Source organism: Myotis yumanensis, unplaced genomic scaffold (assembly GCF_028538775.1).
Source record: "Myotis yumanensis isolate MYYU_CA2020_CCGP unplaced genomic scaffold, mMyoYum1.0.hap1 SCAF_15, whole genome shotgun sequence".
Classification (NCBI taxonomy): Eukaryota; Metazoa; Chordata; class Mammalia; order Chiroptera; family Vespertilionidae; genus Myotis; species Myotis yumanensis.
The window spans coordinates 5585820-5613016 of record NW_027223766.1 but is presented as its reverse complement, the minus strand read 5'-3'; the positions used below and the strand labels follow the sequence as shown (position 1 = coordinate 5613016).

At 48.3% G+C, this 27197-nt stretch overlaps 1 protein-coding gene across 1 annotated transcript; it reads left to right on the top strand.

Annotated features, from left to right (window-relative positions):
• Positions 1–61: 61 nt before the first annotated feature.
• On the top strand, positions 62–27107 carry CHMP4C (charged multivesicular body protein 4C). The gene is made up of 5 exons (XM_070392054.1): positions 62–314; positions 20662–20839; positions 22757–22871; positions 25215–25368; positions 25534–27107. Exons 1-5 carry the CDS (start codon positions 128–130, stop codon positions 25596–25598), a joined length of 699 nt encoding a protein of 232 aa, XP_070248155.1. The 5' UTR covers positions 62–127; the 3' UTR covers positions 25599–27107.
• Positions 27108–27197: the final 90 nt, after the last annotated feature.

Here is a 27197-nt window from a genome sequence, read left to right as displayed (position 1 = left end):
CCGAGGGCGGGGCGGCGCCAGGAAATGCCCAGGGGTGTGTGTCACCTGCCCCGACGGCTTGTTGATCCCAGAGCGAGCGCCGCCCGGGAGGTCGGAGCGCAGACCCAGGACGCGGCCCCGGCGCAGCATGAGCAAGTTGGGCAAGTTGTTTAAACGGGGCTCTTCCCGGAGCCGCGCGGCGCCCAGCCCGCAGGAGGCCCTGGCGCGGCTGCGGGAGACGGAGGAGATGCTGGGCAAGAAGCAGGAGTACCTGGAGAGCCGCATCCACCGCGAGCTCAGCCTGGCGCGCAGGCACGGCACGCGCAACAAGCCAGGTAGGCTGGCCGGCGCCCGGCGCGCCCTCTGCCCCGCGCGGCACCTGCTCAGGCTCGGGCTCGGGCTCGGGCTCGGGCTCGGGCTCGGGGCGCCCGGAGGCGGCCGGCTGCGCTCCCCCAGCCCTTCTAGGCGCTGGCCCCGGGCTGCGACTGCAGGGCGCTGGGCCCGCCGCTCCTGGAGGGCAGGGTGATGGAGATGAACAGCACTATAGGCAATATTTAAAACACTCAGAATGAATGCAAAAAAATTCACGATGAACAAAATATCAGAAATTTAAATAAAACAGGATCGGTAGTATTGATTCCCCCCCCCCCCCCCCCCCCATGCTGGCTCTTTTGTTTTGTGCTCGGTGCTTCTTTATTTAAGATTCTTTTAAAAAAAAATATCTGCTTTGTTCAACATGGATTTTTTTATTCACTTATTTTTAGTTTTAACTCTATAGCAGGAAAATGTTATTTATCTCGACTACTGCAATTTTTGGCGGCCCCTTACATTTGCTCCTGGCTGGCCTCACCCCAGTCCAGCCCTGCTGACCTCAGCACTAAATATCAGGCTTTCTCCCGTGCTCTTGCCTATGGAATCACACACTTCAACTTGCACCTAAGCTTCCACTGAAGTACATTCTAGTAAGTTCCGGTGTACCGGGTGCCTCCGCTGCTGAAGACTTTAATAGACTGTCGTGAAGTTGAGACCTGATAACAACCACAAAAACAAAAGTCAGGGAATTAATTATTAAATTTCTTATCACTGGTTTTTGCCACTCAAGGGACTTTGAGTCGGTAACAATACCTAGTGTTTCTGTTGCACCTTGAACCCTTTATTCTTGGCCAGAGTTCCTTGGTTTCTTCATGGTACAGCTCTCTGTACAGAGGAGAGATCTAAACAGCACCTGTGGAACATATGAAACCCAGCGAGGAGATGAAGGGATTCGCTCTGGTAACTCGAGGGCAATGGCAGACCCAGGACAGAGGTGGCCGCACAGGACTCTGCTCGCCACCAAGCCCTGGACTTGCCTCCGTAAGCCATAGAGAACCCTGGGAGACGGACTCCCTCCCCCAAGCGATGCTGCCATCGTTAAACCCAGGACAGGAACACTGTCTCCTGGGTGGACCTTGAAACCCTGCTGCTCCCATAAAAATGCTTCCTGATACATCTGTGCCCATTATTACCAACAATAAGAAGGTCACGTTTCATTTTTCTCTGCTGTCTCACTTTTCACCATATTATAGTCTGTTTTCCAGTGAAGTGCTGGTTTCTATTTTTATTTTATGCCTGAAAATATTTGGGGAGGTTATTAAATGCGGTTTCTCTGGGAGACTAGGCCCCTGGGGCTTGCTGAAAACTCACTCCCTTCTGTTCCCTGGCCTCCTTCCCGTGTGACATGCACCTGTCTTTTCCTTAGTGTCAGTCAGCGGTTTTCTTTTTGTTTGTTTTTCTTTTGTCATCCATTTGGATCTGTAGAAGTTTATTTACAGTAGTTGCTCAGGAAATACTGGTTTTAAAAATCGGAAAAAAAAGAATATCTGCTTCTTAGAAGTGGTAAAAATATAGATTTGCTTTCAGAAGACAAAAATGTAAAATAAACATGAAAATGTTCTCTAAATGGCAATTCACTAAAGGGTATATGACTAGAGGTGACAAAGACAGCAAAAATATTAAAGACAACACTAAGCACACCAGCTTCCTTCAGTCAGAGGCGTTTCAGACGGATGCCAGGGCCAAGTGCAAATTAGCAGTTGGCATCAGCAGGCCGTTTCCTCTCTGTCCTGTCTCTTGGGGACTTCTTTGCTGCTGCCCAGCCTGCCGGGGCCTTGGGAACAGGAAGAGCTGGTTAGCATGAGGTTATCTGTAATCTGAACTATGGAAAGAATTCAGTCAGACCCAGCTTTGGAAGCACTGTCCATAGCCTCATCACCAAATAACCCAGGTCATTTCACATACACATAGTTACGGACTTCCATTAGCCACCGGGGAATATTGTCACACACCTAGTAAGATCCAATATACTTGGTACTAAATGGACTTTGCTCGCTCAGTGTCGGTGCTAGAATGGCCATAATTTACATGACAACCAGAGTGACCTCACGCATGTGCAGTTAAGCTTTTACTTCTAGAGGTGGTTGGCCAGCTAACATGCTGTCAAGAACACTAGTTGAGTAGCCAACTAGTATTGTATGAGGAGGGACCACACTCCTGGCCGGTACAAATTCTTCAGTGATCTATTTCTCTACAACAATAGAAGTCTTGAGAGCATTCTGAATGTCAAAAATGGTTTTCTTGGTAAAATGAGTAACTGACATTAGCATAAGAAAGTGAGAAATGGAAAAAAATAGAACAGAAACCAGATGAATTGAATAGGAAAACATGTGAGAAGCGGGGTCTCACTGGTGAAGTTGTGGGCACACTAAGTATGTGGACTGGAGAAAATAGTCAGAAAGCCTTCCTCGCTCCCCACGGGAGAACAGGCGATAAGAATGTGCCGGGTGTATAACTAACCTAACGTTAGGGTGGTACCTGAGGCTCCACCTCAGCTCAGTGCCGCGTGGCATCCTGGTTCAGGTGGGTCTCTGCCCTCCCGCAGGGCACAGCACCTGCCAGGGGACAGCACCCTGCCAGGGGACAGCACCCTGCCAGGGGACGGGGCTGCGTCTTCAGTGAGCCTTGCATTCTCGGTGTATTGAACCTAAAGAGCCATAGAGTTGGGACTTCACTGAGCTCATGGAACAGGTTGACAAACTGCTTTTTGCCTGCTTGGCCAACGTATGTTTGTTTAATGCGTGTGCCTGTAGAACTTAGTCTGAGACATGCCTTCACCGTAACGTGTAGCAAGGCTGTGTGTGGTAGTGAATTCTCACTGCAGACTTCTTGGGCAGGTACTGTAATCCACCAGAAAGACCCCCAGTCTGCATCACCAAACTGGCTTGGCAACAGTCATGATGCTCCCGGCCCTGCTGATCTAAGAGAGGAATGCTTGGAGCAAGACTTATAATTCGGTTAGAAACTTGAGAGGTCAGACATCCTTCAATTCAGGTGGCCATGTAGATCTCCTGTGCTATAGCTGGTGACCTGCGCGTGAAAAGCACACTTTCTACATGTCACTGAAGTGTTTTCTCCTCCTGCTGAGCACCGTCCTCTAGAGCAGTTTTCAGTCCTGGCTGTGCATTGAAGTCCCTTGAAGCCTGGGCCCCACCCCCATGGATTCTGATCTCATTGGCTAGGGTGTGGTGTGGGCACCGGGTGACTCTTTGTGTCCTGGGTAAGTAAGGGTTAGGACCCTAACTCCACAATCATGGTACTGAGGCAGAAGGACAAGTTCTCTTATCTTAGGTTGCGCCCTCACCTTTTCCAAAGCATGGCTCCCATGGGCACTGATAATATTGGATGCTTCACTGGCTGGTGTCCTCTGCTGACCCCTCCTCCATATGGATCAATGGGACAGCCTAGGGGTCACTGTTCTAACCTCCCTCTGAGTGTGTGTGCACATGTAAATGATATCATGAAGAGAGAGTCATAGGGATTTTTCTCAAATAGAATATCCTGGTCCAGTTTTTTCACATTCGATAGGAAGTGACTTAGTATTGGAGCGAAGCAGTGGTTCTCAACCTTCCTAATGCCGCGACCCTTTAATACAGTTCCTCATGTTGTGGTGACCCCCAATTTCATTGTTACACATTGAACATAATTAAAGCATAGTGCTTAATCACAAAAACAATATGTAATATATGTGTTTTCCAATGGTCTTAGGCGACCCCTGTGAAAGGGTCGTTTGACGCCCAAAGGGGTCGCGACCCACAGGTTGAGAACCGCTGGAGTGAAGAGCCAGGGTGTCACAGCAGACAGCCTGGGTTTCAGTCCCAGCCTGGCCTGCCGGTGAGAAACCGGGTAACTGTAGACCACGCTCAGAGCCTCGCTCTCAGTTTCCTCATCTGCATAAGGGCGATGCGGAGGCTGATACCGGCGCGGTGAGGATAGATGACATTATTGTGTGAAGCCTTTATCCAGTGCTCTGGAAATACCAGCCAGTGTTACAACAGTAGCTGTTTCTGTAAAGCTGAGATTAAGTTCCACTTATGGCCCAAACTGTGTCTCTGGAGTAACAGGGACTCACCTACCCCACCTGTGCGACGCGAGGACTGTTTACAACGTGAGGACAGCAGTCCCTCCTCTGAGTCTCGGGTTCGCAGCCACCTTTGTGGCTTCCTCGGTACCTCTTCCTGGGCTGAACCGTCCTCACCAGGCTGGGTCTGGGGCACCCTGCAGGGTCTCACCCTGCGACCTGAGGGTGAACACCCCTTAATTCCCACCCCAGTGCCCCTCTCCCTCACCTCAGGCCCGGGCCTGCTGCTTACCTTGTGTCGAGCTGAGCAACAAAGGCAAACATGTCATCATGTGAAAAGGGTGTGCCCGGCTGGGTATGCTGGGCCTCAGGGCTGTGGGGCTGACAGAGAAGAAAGGTTTGGGCAGCGAGGAAGCACGTTTGGCCCAAACCCTTACATTACCTGCGACTGCAGTGAAAGCCAGGTGCGAGGCCTCTCCCCTCTTTATCTTCTATTTGAGTAAGAGGCCCGCTTGTGCCTGGGCATCTTGTGGACGCTGGGGCATTCTGTGGGTGCCGGAGCATTCTGTTGGGAGGCTGAACTCCCTTTCAGGCTGTGTTGGAACCTCTTTGGGCTTTTGAATTTGCTTTTTATTACCTTCGCGGAGCTGAATTCTGCAATGGACCCTGGAGACCGGAGGACTTTGTGTGAGGAGAACCAGGCCCGTGTGGGCAAGTTCAGTGCCAATGTTGTGAGGGCAGAGCGGCTCAGGTGACCAGCCAGCCCCGGTGCAGGTCCTGGAGCACGCAGTGCCCCTGGGAGAGGGATCACTTACCTGGCGACCTCCTTTCTAAGAGTTTCCAGAATGTGCGCCTCAGGTCACCAGGTCAGAAGTCCTGAGGATGTCAGGTGAAATGTGCAGAAATGTGCAGCCACCAGGAGCCCCTAGATTCTGACTTGGTGGAAGGTTGAGTGCAGGGCCCAGAACCAGAACGAGTAATTCCGTTCTGATGCGCACTGCCCTCCGCATCCCTGTGCCCCCACTTCCGCCCTCACGGGGATGCCTGGACCAGGAAGCTCTACCTTCGCGCCCCCCCCCCCCCCCCCCCCCCCCCCCCCCCCCGCCGCCGCCGTTTATCAGCGAAGGACCTACCCTGGAGTTTCTGACCCATCCTCCCGGGAAAACGGAGGCTCACATGGGACTGTGGTCCCAGCCCTCTCACTGGCCTGTTGTCCAGGTGCAATGACAACTGAGCATCATCATAAAGTGTTCTGTGTTTTTTGTGCCACACTCTACTCTGGGGCCCGGGAAAAGAGTGAGGTTTATTCTGTCACAATGACACAACCAATGTCTGGGCGTTCTCTCTTCTGGAAAAGACAGATCCATGGAAATGGGATCCCCTCAGTGCCCTCCCCCTGTCCCCTCCCCAACCTGGGGAGCTCCTGGCTCCCACCCCTCAGTGGGAGGACCCAGCCTGGGGAGCCTATCACTTCCTTAAAGCTCCTGGGACTCACCTGTCACTCACACCTCTGTTGTGGTAAATAGCCTCCTTTGCAGCTGCTTATTCAGAGGCCCTCACTGGCTTTCCCCATTGGATTTGGAAAGAGTTAAAAATGCCAGCCAGATCGACCCTCTTCCCCTTAGGAAATCAATTTGTTAAGCTGGCACTCGGGATTTTACATATATTTCTATGAGATCTCTTATTTTTGGTTGCCTTGAAATAAAGATTTACATCTTTTAATTGTATGACATGAGCTGTTTCTTTTAGTTGAATCAGACACAGATTTGATGGGCAGCCTTGTGTGTGTGTGTGTGTGTGTGTGTGTGTGTGTGTGACTGTCAGAGTCTGTTATACATGTTGAAGAAGAAGAACCGAGGCGAGAGCCTCCTGGCCTGGGCCCCGTGCAGGCCCAGCTCCGTGTGCGCAGGAGGCTTCTCCCAGGTGCGCCGGGCCCACAGGTCGCACTGAGAGGGGCCAGCTATCGCCCAGCTGTGAACACAGCTGACCTGCATCTGCAGCCCAGGTCCTCTCAATTTCCCCACCGTCTTCAATACACCTTGTGAACTATTCCTAAAACCGGCTGCAGTCACACAAGTGTTTCATGAGCTGATCGTGTGTTAGAGCCATCAGGTCGCCTGGAGAGGTTTTTAAAATTCTGTTGTGAGACATCTGAGGGAGGCTCAAAGCCTTCCTGACGGTTTTGATGTGAGCAGGTTCGCAGGACAGTGTGGGCACCCAGGAACCCACAGTGAGGACGTCGGTGAGGTTAGTTGGGTATTTTCCATCTTTGTGGACTCATCTTGGCTTCCAGTTACCGCCGTCTTCTTGGCTGTTTCCTCAGACACGGCAGGCTAGAGCATTGCTAGTCTCCGTGGCTCGGGTTGGACAGTTTGCTGACTGTTCTAGCTGCTTCTAGGAGGGTAATGGGTGCCGCTTCTGTGTGATGGATCTTACTTCGAGTCTGCCTTTTTCCTTCGTGAACTTGGAGTAGCATTATAAATACTGGAGCATTCGTTTATTCTGCTTCATGTAAATTCCACAAAACTGGATAAGAGAGCACCATATTTGCAAGGAATATGATTTTCCTCAATTTATGCTAATTTTTTTTAATGGAAACAGAGTTTGTATGGTCCTGTTTTAAAGCAGTCAGAGCTCCTAAACCTGGACGGTGGCTGCTCCAGCCCACGGCAAAGCCCTTACCCAGCTGTCTAACTCGTGGGTATTTCCAGGAGGGACGAGGCGTAGCTAGAAGCCTCATTGCCCGTCCACCCTGGGCCACCTCCATCAACTTTCCTCAGCCCAACAATCTACAGACCCTCAAAACGAAACAAACCCAAAAAAGCAACAATAAGAATGGTGATTTTTACATTACAGAAAATAAAAAGTTGATTATTCTCAGTTAAAAGTCAGGAATCCTTGCAGTAGAAGTTAAATTCTTTATTTAAAAATTAAAATTTAATGCCAATCATTTAATTTAAATGAAATAAAGTTTACAGTTTTATATTTGGCTTACTTATAACTTTAGAGGAATAAAATTATGCATCCAAATATTTGACAGGCTCTTAGGACATTTTCTTTTCTATTTTAACATGAATTTCTAGAATCTCTTTATTCTTCTACATAGGGTTATATGCCACCTGGTCATACCGGGTGTGTCTTATTTGCTCGGCAGTAACATTGTTCAACAGGCCTGTTTCGATGCACAGCGCTATTTACACGACCAATTCTTTCCATATATTTTATGCATCTAAAGTGAAAGCAAATGTAGCTTTGGAGCCTGAGTATTCTAACTCAAAATTTCTAAAAAACTGCAGCAAGAAAAAGTTATGATTATGTTAAATCAATGTATTTAAAGATCACATATAAAAGCCTATGATTTTGTGAGCAGTTTGAAAAATTCTATTTCTGTAAGCTCTCGATTTATTGGGTATTCTCCTACTTTTATTTGAGAAATTAAAGAATATTATAGCTCATCACCAGTTTCGTGGTGAACCTCTTAAAGAATTTCAGATGGCAGTAGTCATCGTGAGGACAGGAGCTTATATGCATTTCTTGAGATTTTGATAAGAGGATCTCAGAGGGATAATCACACAATTACAGACAGCGAGCCGCAGGCAGGGCTCTAGGGCTTTCATTTGTTGGTTCTCAGGGGTCCCTGCAAGCCACGGGCACAGCGGTAGGAATGCCACTGCATCATATGAGCAGAAACGTTGTTTACAAGTAGAAAATAGAACCATATTCTAGAACACACACTCATGCAAACATACATATATACACATATACATACATGTACACATACACACACAATATAAAATTATATCCATAGATACACATGCCTACCCTTCAGAATTAAGCATAATCAACTATTTCTGAATTTTTCTGTTTAATACTGCTGGGCTCATATTCATGCTGTTTCCTATATTCCAGGCAATAGCAGGACCAGAATTACCAATTTGTGAGCTCACAAACACTGCTGGTAGCAAGTAAAAGACTCATTCAAGTAGCTATCTATTCTGCCTGGTGTCCAACATTAATTGGGTTTTTACAAAGAATATCAAGTAGATTTTAATTAATAGATTGGTATGTCCTGCCAATAACAGGTTAATTCTACTTGTTTGGCAATTGACCTAGGAAACAATTGGTTACAAGAAATAAGAATTTCAGCGGGTATTTCAGATATCCTCTAGGTAAGTATTTCTTCCTCCAGGGACAACTGAGGGCTGATCGGACTTTGAGGCCATGACCTCCCTGCTGAGACCCCCCTGTGTGACTGCCTGTGTGCGAGGCCCTGGCCCTGAGTACCCGCCTCGCCTCCAAGCAGGACAGGAGCGTTGTCTCTGTTGGAAAATGACCTTAGCTTCCTCTGTCCATTCGCTGTCTTTCTGGGGATGGGAGGGGACGCTGATCACTCTTCTTCTCATCTCTTATGCTTTATAATATTAATAATCACCCTTTCTTTTTTGTAAAATAATTTATTAGTTATTGATTCATAATTTTCTAACAAAGATAACATAATTGAAGTATTTATTTTAACATATCTCCATATAAAAATGGTTTTCCATTCTAGAACAGAAATCCAAGTCATTTTACGACTGGTTGAATTTACAAGATCAAATCCTGTTAAAGATTTTTTAAACATTTTTATTGACTGCGATTTTAGTTCATTAATTTCATCTATTATTATTATACTTTGAGGGGAGGAAATTTCTTATTAAATTTATATGTGTTTGCTGAAAAAACCTTAATATTGTCTACATTATATCCAAAGGAGTTTATAATATCTTATGCAATGCAATAAATAACATTTTTGCCACAACAATTGATATTGTCATTTCATGAAATTTGTTGCATATCATTTATCTTTCCGTCTTCTTCCTTTCTTTCTCATGTATATATATATATATATATATATATATATATATATATATTATTGTTGATAGTATTACAGATAGCTCCCATCTTCTCCCCTTTACCCCCTCCTCCCAGCCCCTTCCCACCCCCCAGGTCTTCACCACCCCAGTGCCCGTGTCCATGGGCTGTGCATATAAGTATATAGGCCTTTGATTTATCTCTCCTGGTCCCCCAACCCCACCTCGAGGTGTGTCAGTCTGCTCCATGCCTTCATGCTTTGGGTCTTATTTTGTTGGTCAATTCATTTTATTCATTGGATTCCACAAATAAGTGAGATTATGTGATATTTATCTTTCTCGAATTGACTTATTTCACTGAGGATAGTATTTTCCAGGCCCATCCATGCTTTCCCAAAGGGTAAGAGATCCCTCTTTTTATAGCCACATGGTATTGCATGGTGTGAATGTCCCACAGCTTTTTTACCCACTCATCTACTAATGGGCACTTGGACTGTTTCCAAATCTTAGCTATTATGAATAATGCTGCTATGAACATAGAGATGAATAAATCCTTTCTGATTGGTGTTTCTGATTTCTTGAGACATATTCCCAGAAGTGGGATTGCTGGGTTAAACGGAAGTTCCATTTTTAATTTTTTGAGGAAACTCCATACTGTTCTCCACAGTGGCTGCACCAGTCTGCATTCCCACCAGCAGTGCAGGAGTGTTCCTTTTTCTCCACATCCTCACCAGCACTTGTCATTTGTTGATTTGTTGATGGTAGCCATTCTGACATGTGTGAGGTGATATCTCATTGTGGTTATTTATTTTTTAAATATATTTTATTGATTTTTTTACAGAGAGGAAGGGAGCTAGAAACATCAGTGAGAGAGAAACATCTATCAGCTGCCTCCTGCACACCCCCTATTGGGAATGTGCCCGCAACCAAGGTACATGCCCTTGACTGGAATCGAACCTGGGACCCTTCAGTCCACAGGCCGATGCTCTACCACTGAGCCAAACCGGTTAGGGCCTCATTGTGGTTTTAATTTGCATTTCCCTGATGATCAGTGACTTTGAGCGTCTTTCTTTCCCTTTTACAGAGTTCAGCCCAGTTCCTGGCTTGCTTACATCAGTAATCCTCTCCCAAACGCCCTTTCCTCAGGATGTCCCTCAACACTCTGCAGGCCCTTGTCACTGTTCTCCAGGCACCTGCACCCCCGCTGCCTAGTCATACGCCACTGCTGCGTCTTCCTCTAGCTCCCCACTTCCCTTTCTCTGGCATTTGATATCGATGACATTGCTGTGACCAGCTCGGTTCTGAGGATTGCGTCTCTGATTCCCAATGGTGCTAGGCCTGGAACTTGGCGGGGTTCAGTGGGGGAGGTGTGGACAGGTGCCTGTGTTGCCATGGCTCCCTGTGGCACCTCCCCTCACCCTGCAGAGCGAGCTTCCACATCCTCTGTGCATCCACTCACACCTGTCCTGCTCCTCTCCTCTGCCCTGGAGGTGAAGGGTGTGACCTAAGCACACAGGCCTGTTAGGATCCCTGGGCCCGGTTCCTGAAACACAGTAGGTGCTTAGCAAATGCTCCTTGAATGAGGACTGGGACTGAAGGCCCATTTCCTCCTGGGCTCCTCTGAGGCTGTAGCCTCTGCATATGCTAGATCCTCAGTGTGTCCTGTCCCGTGACCTAAAGGAAAGGGTAAGGAATGGTTTATAAAAGTGACGAGGGCCAGGGGAATTCATAGCGGGGTGGTGCCGGCCAAATGATAATAGAGTTTTCTAGCATCCCCCCAGCTGTTTCCATCGAACCATGACTTTGAAACACTTCGGTTTTTATTCCATTTGTGAAATGCTCATGGCCAAATGATAATAGAGTTTTCTAACAGTTGGGTATCCAGGTTGTGCTTTTCCGGAGCCAATACCAGCTGCCACGGACAGAAAGCAGTGTTTGATTGACGAAGCGATTTGGATGTAAGACCAGAGCTTCCATTCAAGTTTCTCACCTAAAACAACCAGATTGTGAGACTTCCTAGTTAAGAGCTAAAGACGATGTGTGGCATTTGAATTTTAAGCACCGAGGCTGCTCCTGCGAGCCTCGCCTTTTAGTCCTTCCTTGAAACTCGTCCCTGCCCAGGACGGGAGAGCGGTCATAGAGTCTCCTCTTTCACAGACAGGGAGTCTGCAGTCATGAGTGTGAGGGCTTCTAAAAGGTGCTTGCTTTTTGCCAACTAATGCCTCAGCGATGCACGCCTGCACACACCCTGAGTGCGGGAGTCAACAGGTTGACCTTGAAACCCAAGATGCCCTACTCATCATGTGAGTGATGAAGCTGCTACGCTTTTCTGCTTTGTGTTGTGTTTTCATCGGTGACTGAAGCCTTCCTCTGGCAGCACTGTGGAGCAGGGTGGCACGGGGTTGGTTGGGTTTTGTGAAGGGGTAATTCTTAAGTTTTAGTCCCAATCCTAGGGGGGCTGGAGTGAGGGCTCTTCCCAGCTCCCCGGGCAGGGACTTAGGACATTGTTCTGTGACTCCATTGCTGAAGGCAGCACTGGCAGGCGGGGAGACCAGCCCCACCCCTGGCTGCTTCTCCACCACAAAGGAATACAGTGAGCTCCTTTGTTGTAGGAAGAACGCCAGCCAGCCTCACCTGGTGCCTTCACGCCACACGGGAGCTTGGAGGATTAAATTGCACCCTCTCCACAGGCTAAGTGACTCGGCTCTAGATGTGTCCCTTTTTGCCTAACCCAGAGCGATGCTGGGTTTGCAGAGTTTATTGCGTGCCTTTGGAAAAGTACAGTTGTTACGTTCCCAAATCGTTTATTAAAAACAACGTCAGAGCCTGTTCATCCCCGGGCGGTGGCATCATATCTTCACGTGAGCAGCAGCTCCGGGCGGGCGCCCGCCCGGACAGGTCTCGCTCTTTGGAACAGAAGCCTCTTGTCTGAGTGTTTGTGAGAGGCTTACTGTGCCTGGCAGATGTCGCCAGACGCATCAGGTGTCTGGGGCCAGATCCAGCCGCTCAGGAGTCATCGGTTTTGCTCACACACAGTTCTGTTTGAAAATTGCAGATCAGTTTTTGAATGTGGGGATTTTGCATGCAAATCCGGATCTCCGGCTTCTTTGACCACAGGAGCGTGTTGCCTCCAGGAGCTCAGGCATGTGTCTTCCGGTCACCAACTTCACATAAACGCCCTCCCCGCCCCCCTCCTACCCCCCTCTCAGGTGGGAAGACAAACAAGGCCTCTCCCCTAACCTCTCTCTGCCCCCCTCCCGCCACCGTCTGCCCGGCCCTGTGAGTGGAGGACTCCCTGGAGGCCGCTCTGTAGTTTGTGGTGTGGTAATCACAGTGTAAATTGAGATCTCAGCTCTGGGTGAGCGGTCTAGTTTCTCCCAAACATTCTGAAGGGCAGAAACCATATATTAACTAACATAGGTGTTTAAGACTGCGCCCAAACCAGGTCTGGTTATGATTTGTAACAAACACTTGCAGGGGTGGGCATTAGACACGGGGCTCCCACCCCCTGGGCTCTAACAGCCCGTGGAGGAGGTGAGGGTGCTGTGGAAACCCCTGGCATTCAGTGGTCACTCACCGTGTGCGGCCACTGCACTGGATACTCTACATGTTATTTCATTTAAGCCCCAACAGCCGAATGAGTTGTATCTCCATTTCCCAATAAGCGACTCATGGGAGGCCACAGAGCTATGGCTGGATGGAGCCTGGATTTGAAAGTGGGCACCTGATTCCAGAGTACAGTGTTCTGCTGTGGTCTTCTAGACGTTGTTATTCAAAAGGGAGAACGCCACTTAAGAAGAGTGAAGGTCCCACACCAAGGTCACTGTGCACAGTAAAGGTCCCATGCCAAGGTCACTGTGCACAGTGAAGGTCCCACACTAAGGTCAGTGCTCACAGTGAAGGTCCCATATCAAGGTCAGGGCGCGCAGTGAAGGTCCACACCAAGGTCAATGCTCACAATGAAGGTCCCACACCAAGGTCAGTGTGCACAGTGAAGGTCCCACACCAAGGTCAGGGCGCAGAGTGAAGGTCCACACCAAGGTCAATGCTCATAGTGAAGGTCCCACACCAAGGTCAGTGTGCACAGTGAAGGTCCCACACCAAGGTCAGTGTGCACAGTGAAGGTCCCACACCAAGGTCAGTGTGCACAGTGAAGGTCCCACACCAAGGTCAGTGCTCACAGTGAAGGTCCCACACCAAGGTCAGTGCTCACAGTGAAGGTCCCACACCAAGGTCAGTGTGCACAGTGAAGGTCCCACACCAAGGTCAGTGCTCACAGTGAAGGTCCCACACCAAGGTCAGTGTGCACAGTGAAGGTCCCACACCAAGGTCAGTGTGCACAGTGAAGGTCCCACACCAAGGTCAGTGTGCACAGTGAAGGTCCCACACCAAGGTCAGTGCTCACAGTGAAGGTCCCACACCAAGGTCAGTGCTCACAGTGAAGGTCCCACACCAAGGTCAGTGCTCACAGTGAAGGTCCCACACCAAGGTCAGTGCGCACAGTGAAGGTCCCACACCAAGGTCAGTGCGCACAGTGAAGGTCCCACACCAAGGTCAGTGTGCACAGTGAAGGTCCCACACCAAGGTCAGTGTGCACAGTGAAGGTCCCACACCAAGGTCAGTGTGCACAGTGAAGGTCCCACACCAAGGTCAGTGTGCACAGTGAAGGTCCCACACCAAGGTCAGTGTGCACAGTGAAGGTCCCACACCAAGGTCAATGCTCACAGTGAAGGTCCCACACCAAGGTCAGTGTGCACAGTGAAGGTCCACACCAAGGTCAGGGCGCACAGTGAAGGTCCCACACCAAGGTCAGGGCGCACAGTGAAGGTCCACACCAAGGTCAGTGTGCACAGTGAAGGTCCCACACCAAGGTCAATGCTCACAGTGAAGGTCCCACACCAAGGTCAGTGCTCACAGTGAAGGTCCCACACCAAGGTCAATGCTCACAGTGAAGGTCCCACACCAAGGTCACTGCTCACAGTGAAGGTCCCACACCAAGGTCAGTGTGCACAGTGAAGGTCCCACGCCAAGGTCAGTGCTCACAGTGAAGGTCCCACACCAAGGTCAGTGTGCACAGTGAAGGTCCCACACCAAGGTCAATGCTCACAGTGAAGGTCCCACACCAAGGTCAGTGTGCACAGTGAAGGTCCCACGCCAAGGTCACTGCTCACAGTGAAGGTCCCACACCAAGGTCAGTGCTCACAGTGAAGGTCCCACACCAAGGTCAGTGCGCACAGTTATTAATTGGTAGCGGTGGTATGGAAATGTAGATCTGGTGACTCCAAAGCCTCATCCTGTATAGCAAATTGCATTCCTTGATTTTCAGAAAGTAATCTAAAATGAATTCTTATTAGGAAACGTGGCATACTTTTTAGTAGAGAACTTTAACATTTTTATTTTTAAAAAATGAATCAATCAATAGGTTCCAACTGAGTGTACATACTGAGCCAGCGTGATGAGCCTGGGAGGGGACACACTTTGAACCTTCGCCTTTGGGTGTGGTGGGTGGAGATGCGCACTTGGACTTTAGTTGCTTGGGACTCTGCCCAAGACCACTGTGTCCTGTACCTACTGAAGCGTGGAGCTGTCTCGTAGTGTATGTGCCTGGTAGGGAGAGCTATGGTGAAAAACCCTGGGTAACCTGTTGCTCAGTAGTCTCAGAAATAAGATACACAATCTCATTAATGAAGGAGTGTTATATGAATTGCTATTATTAATAATAATAATATCTGGTTGCGAAGACCCTACCATGCACAGGCACTGTATAAACTGTTTTGCACAAATTATCACTAATTCTGAACGTCACCTTGCCTGATGGGGATTACCTCCCCATTTCCAGAAGAGCAAACTGAAGCTCCAAGAAGGGAATGACGTAGCCACAAGCACACAGCTAACAAGTCATAGAAGGAGGACCCACACTCTGGCTCCGAGCCCACACTTTTTCCATTAGGCACGTTGTCATCATACTGTGTGCACAAAATTACCAGACTTATTCACTTAACATTCACTCACTTCATTTTCTATAATAATGTCTTCTCTTGGAGATTGTGAGTGTTTATGACATAAATCACATTATGTACATAAAGCACATCGGCTTGGCACACAGCAAAAACTCAGTCGAAGCTGGTTTTTGTTTTGTATTTTGTTGGCCATGTGCTAGGGATTGGGGAATTGGGGGAATAGAATCTTGCCTCCCAGGGCTTATCGTCAGTGTGGGGAGGTGGTGGGGAGTAGATTTTACAAATTGTTATAATACAGCGGGATACATGCAGCAGTAGCTGCGGGCCCAGATGGGGCGTTTGCGCGGGGGCGAGTGGCCATTCCCCTGTGTGGGGAGAAAATCCACAGCTCCGATCACTAATGTGAGGAGCCTCTCTGCAGAGTGAGATTGTGGAAGGTCTTCATGCCAGATGACTTTTAAAAGACTTGTTTTTGTTCTTTCCTGGAGGAAAGGTTAAACAAATAGAAACTGTTCTATAAATAAAGGGTAAGTACTGTTCAGCGAGAACTTAAATGGTGGTGTGGCATCTGGGAGGGAGGCAGACAGAGCCACCGCAGCCCGCAGGGCAGGGAGGGTGCGGAAGCAAAGCCACCGCTCAGAAAAGTGTCCACCACCCAGATGAAGGCCTTTCTCTGGCAATTGTGGGAGCCCCCAGCCTGTCTGCCTGCTCCCTGCCCCCTGAAGGCAGCTGCCTCCAGCACGCCCCACCCGTTTCTCCCACAGAGCTGTGGGCAGCCTTCCCTTTCAAGAGAGAGGCCATAGGGGAACACACTTCTGTATATAGAAGAGGCACATCTACAAACACTATCCTAGTCTTTCACTTATACATATCAACCTATCACACAAGAGCAGAAGAATTTCTAGCAAAGTTCATTGCATAAAAAGAAACATCAAGGTAAGCAAAGCAAACAGCTGAATCCCAGAGAAGAGCGATATGCAAGAAATTTTTAAAAATGTTAAAAACAAAATGTATATTAGTATCTTCAGGGAGGTTCCAGAGGCCATCATAATAATAAAAGGCCAAGAGGCGTCACGACCAAAACGACCAAACAACCGGTCACATTGAGGTGCATGGAGCACCTCTTGGGCCCTCTCCCGCAGCCCACAGGTTCCGATCGCAGCAAGGCTGGCGGCCAGTGGGCAGGCGGGGCACGGTGAGGAGGGCACAGCTGCGAGCGTGGTGCGTGGGCGGATGTGGCTGAGCAGTGGGCGGGTGGGCGGGGCGCACGCAGGTGGGCACGTGATATTGTGTTATAAGACAAGAATGGCTGCCAAATAAATGAACAGCTAGAAGAAAAAGTTCTTAGAAATTTAAAATATAATTAAAAATAAATAGGGTAAAAGAAGAATAAATAGAGCTGAGTACTAGTTAGTGATCTGGAATATAAAGTTATGGAGTTCTCCCAGAACACAGAACAAAAAGAGAGATATGTTAATAGAGTGAGGATGAGACCCAAGGAATCTAGCATCCATTGTACAGGGATTTCAAAAGAAGGAAACAGAAAGAATGGTTAGGGTAGAGTCATGGTGTGGGTAATAATATGAAAATAAATAGGGATTTCAGAAGAAAGTAGAAATAATGGAAGGGAAAGAAGTAACAAAAAATTAGAGAATATAGTTTCCGTAAGATGAAGGAAGATTTGACTCTTCAGAATAAAAATATGCAATGAATGTTTACTTAAGAAAAGGGGTGGGGGGAAGGCACATCATTAAAATGTTCATACTACCCAAAGCAATCTACAGATTCAATGCACTCCCCATTAAAATACCAACGGCATATTTCAAAGATCTAGAACAAACTCTCCAAAAATTCATTGGGAATAAAAGAAGACCCCGAATAGCCACAGCAATCCTGAGAAAGAAGAACAAAGTTGGAGGGATCACAATACCAGATATCAACCTATATTACCAAGCCACGGTTCTCAAAACTGCCTGGTACTGGCACAAGAACAGACATATAGACCAATGGAACAGAACAGAGAACCCAGAAATTGACCTAAGCCATTATGCTCAACTAATATTTGACAAAGGAGGCAAGAGCATGCAATGGAGTCAAGACAGTCCCTTCAATAAATGGTGCTGGGAAATTTGGTCAGATACATGCAAAAAAATGAAACTACATCACCAACTTACACCATACACAAAAATAAACTCAAAATGGCTAAAGGACTTAAATGTAAGATGGGAAACCACAGAAATCCTACAAGACTCCACAGGCAGCAAAATAGCAGACATATGTTATAGCAATATCTTTTTTAAAAAAATCTTTATTGTTCAGATTATTACAGATGTTCCTCCTCCCCCTCCCCCCCCCGCCATAGCTCCCCTCCACTCAGTTCCCACCCCACTCCAGGCCTCCCCGCCACCCGACCTCGTCCATAGGTTAAGCTCTTTGTCCAATCTTTTCCCGTAGCCCCCACAACCCCTTCCCCCTGAGAATTGTCAGTCTACTCCCTTTCCATGCCCCTGATTCTATTACATTCACCAGTCTGTTCTGTTCATCAGGTTTTTTATTCATTTGATTTTTAGGTTCACTTGTTGATAGATATGTATTTGTTGTCACTTTGTTGTTCATAATTTTTTCTCTTTACTTTTTTCTTCTTCTTCCTCTTCTTAGAGAGTACCATTCAGCATTTCATATAATACTGGTTTGGTGGTGATGAACTCCTTTAGCTTTTTCTTGTCTGTGAAGCTCTTTATCTGACCTTCAATTCTAAATGATAGCTTTGCTGGATAAAGTAATCTTGGTTATAGGTTCTTGCTATTTATCACTTTGTATATTTCTTGCCACTCCCTTCTGGCCTGCATAGTTTCTGTTGAGAAATCAGCTGACAGTCGTATGGGTACTCCCTTGTATGTAACTAACTGTTTTTCTCTTGCTGCTTTTAAGATTCTCTCTTCGTCTTTTGCCCTTGGCATTTTAATTATGATGTGTCTTGGTGTGGTCCTCTTTGGATTCCTCTTGTTTGGGGTTCTCTGTGCTTCCTGGACTTGTAAGTCTATTTCTTTCACCAGGTAGGGGAAGTTTTCTGTTATTATTTCTTCAAATAGGTTTTCAATATCTTGCTCTCTCTCTTCTTCTGGCACCCCCATAATTCGGATGTTGGTACGCTTGTAGTTGTCCCAGAGGCTCCTTACACTATCTTCGTATTTTTGGATTCTTTTTTCTTTTTGCTTTTTCTGTTGGGTGTTTTTTGCTTCTTTGTATTTCAAATCTTTGACTTGATTCTTGGGATCCTCTAGTCTGCTGTTGGAACTCTGTATATTATTCTTTATTTCAGTCAGTGTATGCTTAATTTCTGATTGGTCCTTTTTCATATACTTGAGGGTCTCACTAAATTTCTTGGAGGTTTCTAGAAGATTCTTGAGTAACCTTATAACCGTGGTTTTGAACTCTATATCCAGTATTTTGCTTTCATCCATTTCTTTCATTTGTGACTTGTTTCTTTGTCTCTGTATTTTGGCTGCTTCCCTGTGTTTGTTTCTATGTACTGGGTAGCTGCTAAGTCTCCTTGAGTTCATAGAGTGGCCTTGAGTTCATAGAGTGGCCTGTAGGACATCCCCTGAGGGCTCCACAGTCTGTGAGAGGGGGCAGGGTGGGCTGAGGGGACCGCCCCCCCAGTGCACGAATTTTGTGCACAGGGCCTCTAGTCTTGTAATAAGTATACAGAAAAAGCCAAATATAAAACATTTTTTAAATAGAAGTCCCCATAAAATTATTAGAGGCAAATTGTAACAAAAAGAAAGCTAAAAGTTTAATTTAAATATAAAACAAAATATACTTTGAGGCAAAAAGAATGGGACAGAGAGTGATATTTCTTTTTAAAAAAATACATTTTATTGATTTTTTTACAGAGAGGAAAGGAGAGGGAGAGTTAGAAACATCGATGGGAGAGAAACATTGATCAGCTGCCTCCTGCATACCCCCCACTGGGGATGTGCCTGCAACCAAGGTACATGCCCTTGACTAGAATAGAACCCGGGACCCTTGAGTCCACTGAGCCAAACCAGTCAGGGCAGAGAGTGATATTTCTTTACATTTTTAAATTATTTATTGATTTGAGAGAGAGATAGGTAGAGAGATAGAGAAAGAGATTTGTTGTTCCACTAATTTATGCATTCATGGGTTAATTCTTGTATGTGCTTTGACCTGGGACAAACTACAACCTTGGCATATTGGGACAATGCTCTACCCGGTCAGAGCAATATTTCATATTGATCACCAATAAAACCCAACAAGTATAATGACCATGTGCACCAAACAAAAAGCATTGGAATAGATAAACCAAACATATTGTAATTACAAGAAAAAATTGACCAAAACTGAGTTAGAAAAGAGCCTTCTCTCAGAAATCTGTTGCAATAACTTACATGTTTCACTCTGAAACCATTAACCTATTTGAGTTCTTTTGCCAATTCCATTTAATTGTCTTCATAGTAACATTCCTTGGCCACTCTTTCCCTGCACTCTTTCCAAATGTCTTATCACAACTCACATTTTAGGGCCTGTTTTTGGGTGCCTTCCAAGTTGCAGAGTCAAAAGAACTCTTAGCTTTGTGATTTCTGAATGGAGCTGATAAGATTATTTGTTAAAATGCTAATGGCAGGGTATGTAGATATTTTTTGTCTGAAGGTAACACTCTTTTCTCTCACCAATATGCCAGCTAATCCTTGAGTGGGACTCTAGGATTTCATGGGGCTCATAGTTCCTTGTAACCTTACTGGTCATCTCATAACCATTTCAGACCAAGACAGGCAGCTCATCATCCTGGGTATGGGACAGCCACTCACTTGTTTACCTTTAAGCAAGCCATGTAACTTCTTCAGGTCTCCATGAACTTGTCTTTGAAACAAGGAAGCAAAGCTAGAATAAACAGCCGTTAAAGTTCTTTCTTCCTCTAAAATTTTATTTCTTTACTAGAGGCCTGGTGCACAAATTCGTGCATGGGTGGTGTCCGGCTGGCTCACCCTGATCCAGGCCAATCAGGCTGGGCCGGCCAGGGGGAGGAGCTGCAGGCGGTTGGCTAGCCAGTCCTACCCCCTGGTTGAACTCCCGGTTGAACTCCTGGTTGAGGGGACAATTTGCATATCAGCCTTTTATTATATAAGATTGCATGATTTCTATTCATATTTTTATGCCCATTCTTTGTTTTTTTAATCAGTGTCTGTGGCCTATTTTATGGAATGTGAAAATGGACTTTTCACCCTCTGACATTTGCCTGTCTTGGGAAGAACAGAATAACACTGAAAATGTTTGAGGGGTGGTGCTTGGTGCAGGCAAAGGAGGGGCACTTGCACCCCTGAGTCTCTCCACTCCTTCTGGTTGTCTCTTGTCCGTAGGTGCCAACAATGCCCAGTCCCCCGTTGGTGCTGAGCGAATGTCTCTGGAGTAAGTGACTGGGTTCTCTCATTATAAACGTGGCTTCTTCCTTGTTTAGCTGCGTTGCAGGCACTAAAGAGAAAGAAGAGGTTGGAGAAGCAGCTCTCGCAGATCGACGGCACCCTGTCCACCGTCGAGTTCCAGCGAGAGGCCCTGGAGAACGCGCACACCAACACCGAGGTGCTGAGGAGCATGGGCCTGGCGGCCAAGGCCATGAGAGCGGCCCATGAGAACATGTGAGTGCCCCTCCCTCCGCATCCTACTCGCCCCCAGTGTCGGGAGAGCCAGATGCTGAATTCGGCAGGAATGGCCTGTCCTGTTGAGGCTCTTTGACACGTCAGAATGGAATGGTCCTTCAGAGAAAGACTAGAAGTTCCAGTGGTAGAAAACAAAACAGAACAAAACTCCATGACAACACGAAGGACCTTCATTCTGTCCATTGCATTTCCCAGTCGCCTCACTATTGTCTGACACTCCGCCTGTAACTCTTCATCAGATAAATCACAGAGGCTTACACGTCAGCATCTTGAGCTGTTCGATACAGGACAGTGGTTGTCACCTGGTGGCATTCCAGATCTCCCGGAAAGCGGCTGACGAGAACGCAGGTGCCCAGGCTCCTGGAAGCGGGCAGGCCGGGCCTTCTGTTCTGAGCAGGTTCACCCGGTGACTGACACTAACCGACATATGAGAGTCATAGCTGTGGGCCTGGGTTTGGGGCTCAGACTTTCGGAGTGAGGGTCCCAGTTCCCCTGCTGACTGTCCCGGGCCTTTGCCTCCCCTGTATTACGCTTCCTCGCCTGTAAATTGGGGACAATACTACTGCTTATGGTTATTGTGAGAGTCAATAAGATACCAGATGTCATGCACTTAGTCCCTGGTACAAAGTAAGCCATCAGTAATCAACGTTCAGTGTGGTGGTGGGGCCAGCGACAGTTTGCTGGACGTCACACTGGGAAGTCAGTGCCAGGGACCTGACCCTTTTCTGAGAGGAGACGTGACCGTGAGGTCTGAGCCACCACAGGTGAGAGCAGGGAGCACCGGGCGATGCAGCCGTGCCCACGGGGCCATCGATTTGACGGCTTCAACAAGGCCATCCCACTCGCTGCCGGTCTGAACCTGCAGCTGCTGCTAACCGGTGCCAACGTGCACCGCACGCAGGGTGCTCGGCAGCCTCACCCTCTGTGCTCGAACCTGCACCGCACCTCCCACACTCCCTTTAAGACATAAAGTCCTTACATATTTGTTACAAAAAGAATTGGGAATGAAGGGCGGTAGCAGAACGGTAAGTGTTCTTTTTACTTACTACGTGGAAATATGTCAGAATACTCAGCATTTTCCACGCGGAGAGTCTGAGAAACTGTCAAAAGGTTTATCCCCCTGGGAATCAAAATTCCAGTGAGGAGTCCACGTTCCTGGTATCCAGTCAGTTCGGCCTCGCTTCAGAGCTGGAGGGGCGACTCGGAGACAGGGTCCTAGAGGCGCAGTCGGAGCCTGGCACCGGGACCCTGGCCGCTCAGGTCGGTGGTTGGGGGCCAGGGGCTCAGGGGGGGCCGTGGCGCTGCACCCTGGGCTGCAGGGGGGGTTCTGCTGAGGGCTTCCCAGCCTGCGCTGCCCTCCCTGTGACTCCCCAGGGCAGTCAGGCCTGTGCTGCCCTCCGGGGTCAGGATGGCAGAGCTGCCAGGCGCCTGGCAAACGGCCCTCTTGTCTCAGAGCTCGGCCTGAGGGCTGCTAGGAGGTGGGGCTGCTGAGAGCTGCGGGGTCTCAGTCATGTGGGCCTGGGGTCCCCGCACCATTTCCTGCAGAGTTGATACAGAGCAGCATATATTTAAAGTTTACATATGCCCTTCCAGACAAAATTTCAACATGGGTCTACAGATATTGTAAATTATAAGATAATTTGCTCATTCGTGACTCCCAAAGGTGATGGCTGTTCATTTAATATTTAAAATATCTGTGCTTATACAGGGTTATTTTTTTTGAAATGCGAATTATTTTTAAAGTTGATACATAAAATCATTTTTATTATCCTATAGGGATAACTAGGAGTTTATATTAACTTGACTCATTTTTTTTTACATATGGGAGTATATCTAACTAAATGCATAATTTTAAAGTGAGATTCTGAAATATTTCCACAAAATATACTTTCCCAGGGATTTGAACAAAATAGATGATTTGATGCAAGAAATCACAGAGCAGCAGGATGTCGCCCAGGAAATCTCCGAGGCATTTTCTCAGCGCACTGGATTCGGCGAGGACTTCGATGAGGTGGGCAGCGCGTGGGGGATGGAGCGCATGGCTGCTGGGCAGGGCAGCTCCCACCGTCCACAGCAGACGGGCGCCTTAAATACTTCCTTCAGTCTCATCGAAGAATAAGTGGTACTTGATAGAAACCTACTGAAGAGGGAAATGAAGGGTTGGCAGCTCTGATTTAAAGGAAAGATTGATAGAGTTTGGCAGGCGGCCCCCCCATTAAGTTTCTAGCTGTTAAGGGAGAACAGCCTGTGATTGTGTGAAGTTAGAGACTCAGTGGCGGTGCTTCAATCGCCCATTAGGGGAGGAATGGCGCTTGCACATCTGGGCGGAACAGAGCAGACGCCACTCTGCGAGGCAGACAGCACGCAGTGTGGCTGGGACATGGGAGGTGAGTTTGCCTCCCTTCGTTCCTCGGGCTGTGAAACGCATGAACGTGAACGGGCATTAAGAGCACACGTTCCATCAGCGAAGTGAGACTGACTCCCAGGAGGAAGGGGCTGTGCTGGGAACGCCCCTGGTTCTGTTCCAGCGCGCACACCAGCTCAGATCTGGAACCGTCTCCCCTTCTCAGAGTAGCACAGCAAAGACCCTGACTTCCTACATCTCCCTGGTTTAAAAACGAAGCACGTGGTAAGAGGTGTGGTTCCACGGGACCGAGAGAAATGTTAGGGAAACTTGGCTTTCAGGCCAGATCCTTCCCACAGCCTGAGCTGGTGTGACCCGGCACCGAGGGTGGTTTTGCCTGTTTAAGGATGGCAGGAAGCCAGCACCACCAGAACAGCAGGGCGGAGAGGCTGCCGCAGGGACCACGGCGGCCCGCGGAGCCTCGCCTCGGCTGTGTGGCTCTTAGAGAGAGTGTGCCCGCCCGGGGAGACGAACAGGCCTCCTCAGGCTGGGGCTCATGACGCTGGGGCTCTTACATTTGTTACTACACCTTTCATCCATGAAGGGACACGTGGCGGCACCTGCCGTCTGGGAATGAGGGAGGTGATTCTGTCATCCCATTTGCTAAGGAAAATGTCAATATCTTGGTGGTGCCGTTGCTACCTGCCGAGCGCGGTAGGCGATTCTAGGCACGGACTCCTGGTGGAATAATGTGTTCTGCTGTGACCGCATTTCCTGTATTTGTTCCTGATTGCTTTGTGAGCAGAAATGGGACATGAGCGTTCATTCCGAAGGCACTCTATTCACACAGCCTGTGGAGAGCCACAAACCACCAGCTCCACTGACCACCCCCCCCCCCCCGCCCCGCCCCCACACACACTTTCCTGCTTCGTTTCCTCTCCACGAGGACATTCCACAGCGGTCAGCTTGCTTCCTGTCTGATACACACCGTCTTTACCAAGTGTTGCGGTTGCCTTAAGTAGCTCCTCGGTGGCCCCTCATATTATCCCTCGCACTTCAACGCAGGATAATTATTTGTTTATGTGCCTTTCTCCCACATTTAATAATAAGCTCCTTCAAGGTCGGAACTCTTGGTTGAACTTCGCATCCCCAGCTATGAGTTCAATATCCAGCCAGGAGTAGCTCGCAATCAGTTTGTCCAATGATGAACGAAAGAGGAAATGAAGACTTTCTTTGGTTGGATATGAGAGTATCTTAGGTCATTTCTAGTGGGGACAAGCTCAGAATTCTAACGGGGACAGATTAATTTAGCCTCTCGGCCTCTCAGGGGCCGGGTCTGCCTGAGGGCCCGGGAGCCAGGTGACCTGGCAACCACACGTCACCTCCTAGCTGACGTAGGTGACTTACACTCACAGTCTCCCAACGGTCTTGCGAATCGAAGGTTCTTGGGACAGAGAGTGGCTTAGGATCGAACTGGCCGCTCTGAGACTATTGCTAAGAGAAAGAAATACAGGGCACCTACCTTGGGATGATGTTTTCTTAACCCAAACACCTATCGGCTTTAGTAATTTAACAAAAGAATCATAATACCCTTGATTCTTTTTACCTTCTGCACGTTCTGCTTTTGCTATACCTGTTGCTTATTTGTAATAACATTAACCCAAATGAAAGGTTTCACAAATTCTTAATTTTTCACAGTAGAAAGGAAACGGGCAGGCAAGGGGTAAGCTCCCTGGGAACGGTGGAGGCTTTATATTCCGCTGCACAAATTACTTGCATGGCAGTTTGCTGAAGTATTGTAAGATTAGCTACGACAAATTTGCACAAGCCAAAATATTCATTTTTTAATCATTGCTCAGTGTTGCAAAAGAGACTTAGTCTTCAAATAAATATTCCGTTTCACTGGGTTCTCACATATCAATTGGGTAGCAGATGTTCTTGTTATTGTGTTTGAGGAAACCCACTGCTTGAAACGCAAACTCCATAATTCTTTCTTCCCCCTGTGCTCAGGATGAGCTGATGGCGGAACTGGAAGAACTGGAGCAGGAAGAATTAAATAAGAAGATGACAAATATCCGGCTTCCGAATGTGCCTTCCTCCTCCCTCCCAGCTCAGCCAGACCGAACGCCCGGCTCCTTGGGCCCGGCTGCGAGGCCCCGAGCAGGTGTGTCCCCACCTCCACGACCTAAAATAGGAGCCTGACCCCTACCCCCGTCAGCGCTTACCTTTATTCCCTAAGTATACTCCTTTTATACATAATTCACACCTGTTTTCTATGCCAACGTGTGCATGTCACCGATTACTAACTTGCATCCGCTTTCTGTCCCAGCACCTTCCCGGCGGGCAGGCGGAGAGGACGAGGACCTCCAGCACCTGGCAGCGTGGGCCTCCTAACTGGGAGGGAGCTGTTCTGACGCCTAAATCAACGAGCTGTACATAAGACATAAAAAGTATTTTTGCCAAGTTCAGAAGTGAGCAGAGGCCCTGTTTTATATTTATGGATCATGACTGTCTGTCAGCCGCACGCGTAAAAGTAAAAGAAGGGAGTGGGGTCAGAGGGGGCTGCCCAGGGCACCGAGGAAGACCTTGCACGAGGGGGGCCTCTGCCTGCTCCCCACTGAACCCCAGGCCTGGGACACGCCAGTGCTCGCTCTGTATCTGTGGACAGGAAACGGAAGTCTGTTCTCATATCAAACACAGAACCGTTTAAAAGCTCCGGAGGAGCGAGGCGGCTGGCGGAGCTGGGGAAGTGACTTCTGTTCTGTGCGCCTACGTCATGGGCTGTGGTGCCACGGAAGGTGCAAAGGCGCCCCAGAGAGGCTGCACGTGGCGACGACCTGGCGAGTCTACCAGGCAGAGTTTCACTGGAGTTTGGCCGTTGGAAATCTTAAAGGATCATTAATTGACATTTATTCCGCCAATGAAGCTGGGGAGGGGCCACGGATGCAGTCCCGAACGTCTAAAAGCGCGAATAGCTCCCACTGCCCGCTGACTCTCCCGCTGTGACTCAGGCACCCATCAGCTGCTGATCCCCGCAGCGGTGCCGCGGAGCGTGCAAATATTCACGCTCGCCTGCCCTGTGCTCTGCACATTAATTCACACTGCAGCCTTTTCCTGTAAATACATTAAAAATATAGGCATTTTAAAGTGTATCTTGAATGACATTTTGGCCTTTGTTATTATTACTAGAGGCCTAGTGCATGAAATTTGTGCACTGGGTGGGGGGAGTCCCTCAGCCTGGCCTGCACCCTCTCGCAGTCAGGGACCCCCCCCCACCCCCCGGGGGATGTCTGCCTGCTGGCTTAGGCCAGCAATCAGACATCCCTCTCGCAGTCTGGGAGCCCTTGCTCCTTACCGCCCATCTGCTTGCTGCTCCTTACTGCTCAGGTCACTGCTCCTTAGCGCTGCTGCGGAGGCTGGAGAAGCTCCCACCACTGCCGCTGAGCTCACCAGCTGTGAGCCTGGCTTCTGGCTGAGCGGGGCTCCCCCTGTGGGAGTGCACTGACCACCAGTGGCAGCTTCTGCGTTGTCTGCCCCCTGGTGGTCAGTGTGCATCATAGCAACTGGTCGTTCTGGTCATTCCACCATAATGGTTGCTTAGGCTTTTATTATATAGATTTTTAATCCTCACCCAAGGATATTTTTCCATTGATTTTTAGGGAGAGTGGAAGAGAGAGGGAAAGACAGAGAGAAATATTGATGTGAGAGAAACACATTGATTGGTTGCCTCCTGCCCAAGCCCCGACCAGGTCCCAGGCCAGGGAGGAGCCCGCTACCGCTGTACGTGCCCTTGACTGGAATCGAACCTGGGACCCTTCGGTATGCAAGCCGACACTATCCACTGAACCGAACCGGCCAGGGCTGGTCGTAATTATTTTTAAATAAAAATATGTTGCAAAATTATGTATTGCTCAGACTATGTCATGGACCATAAAATGACAATGTCATTATATAGGGTGTTCCCAACATTTGCTTAGCAGCACAGTGAAATGG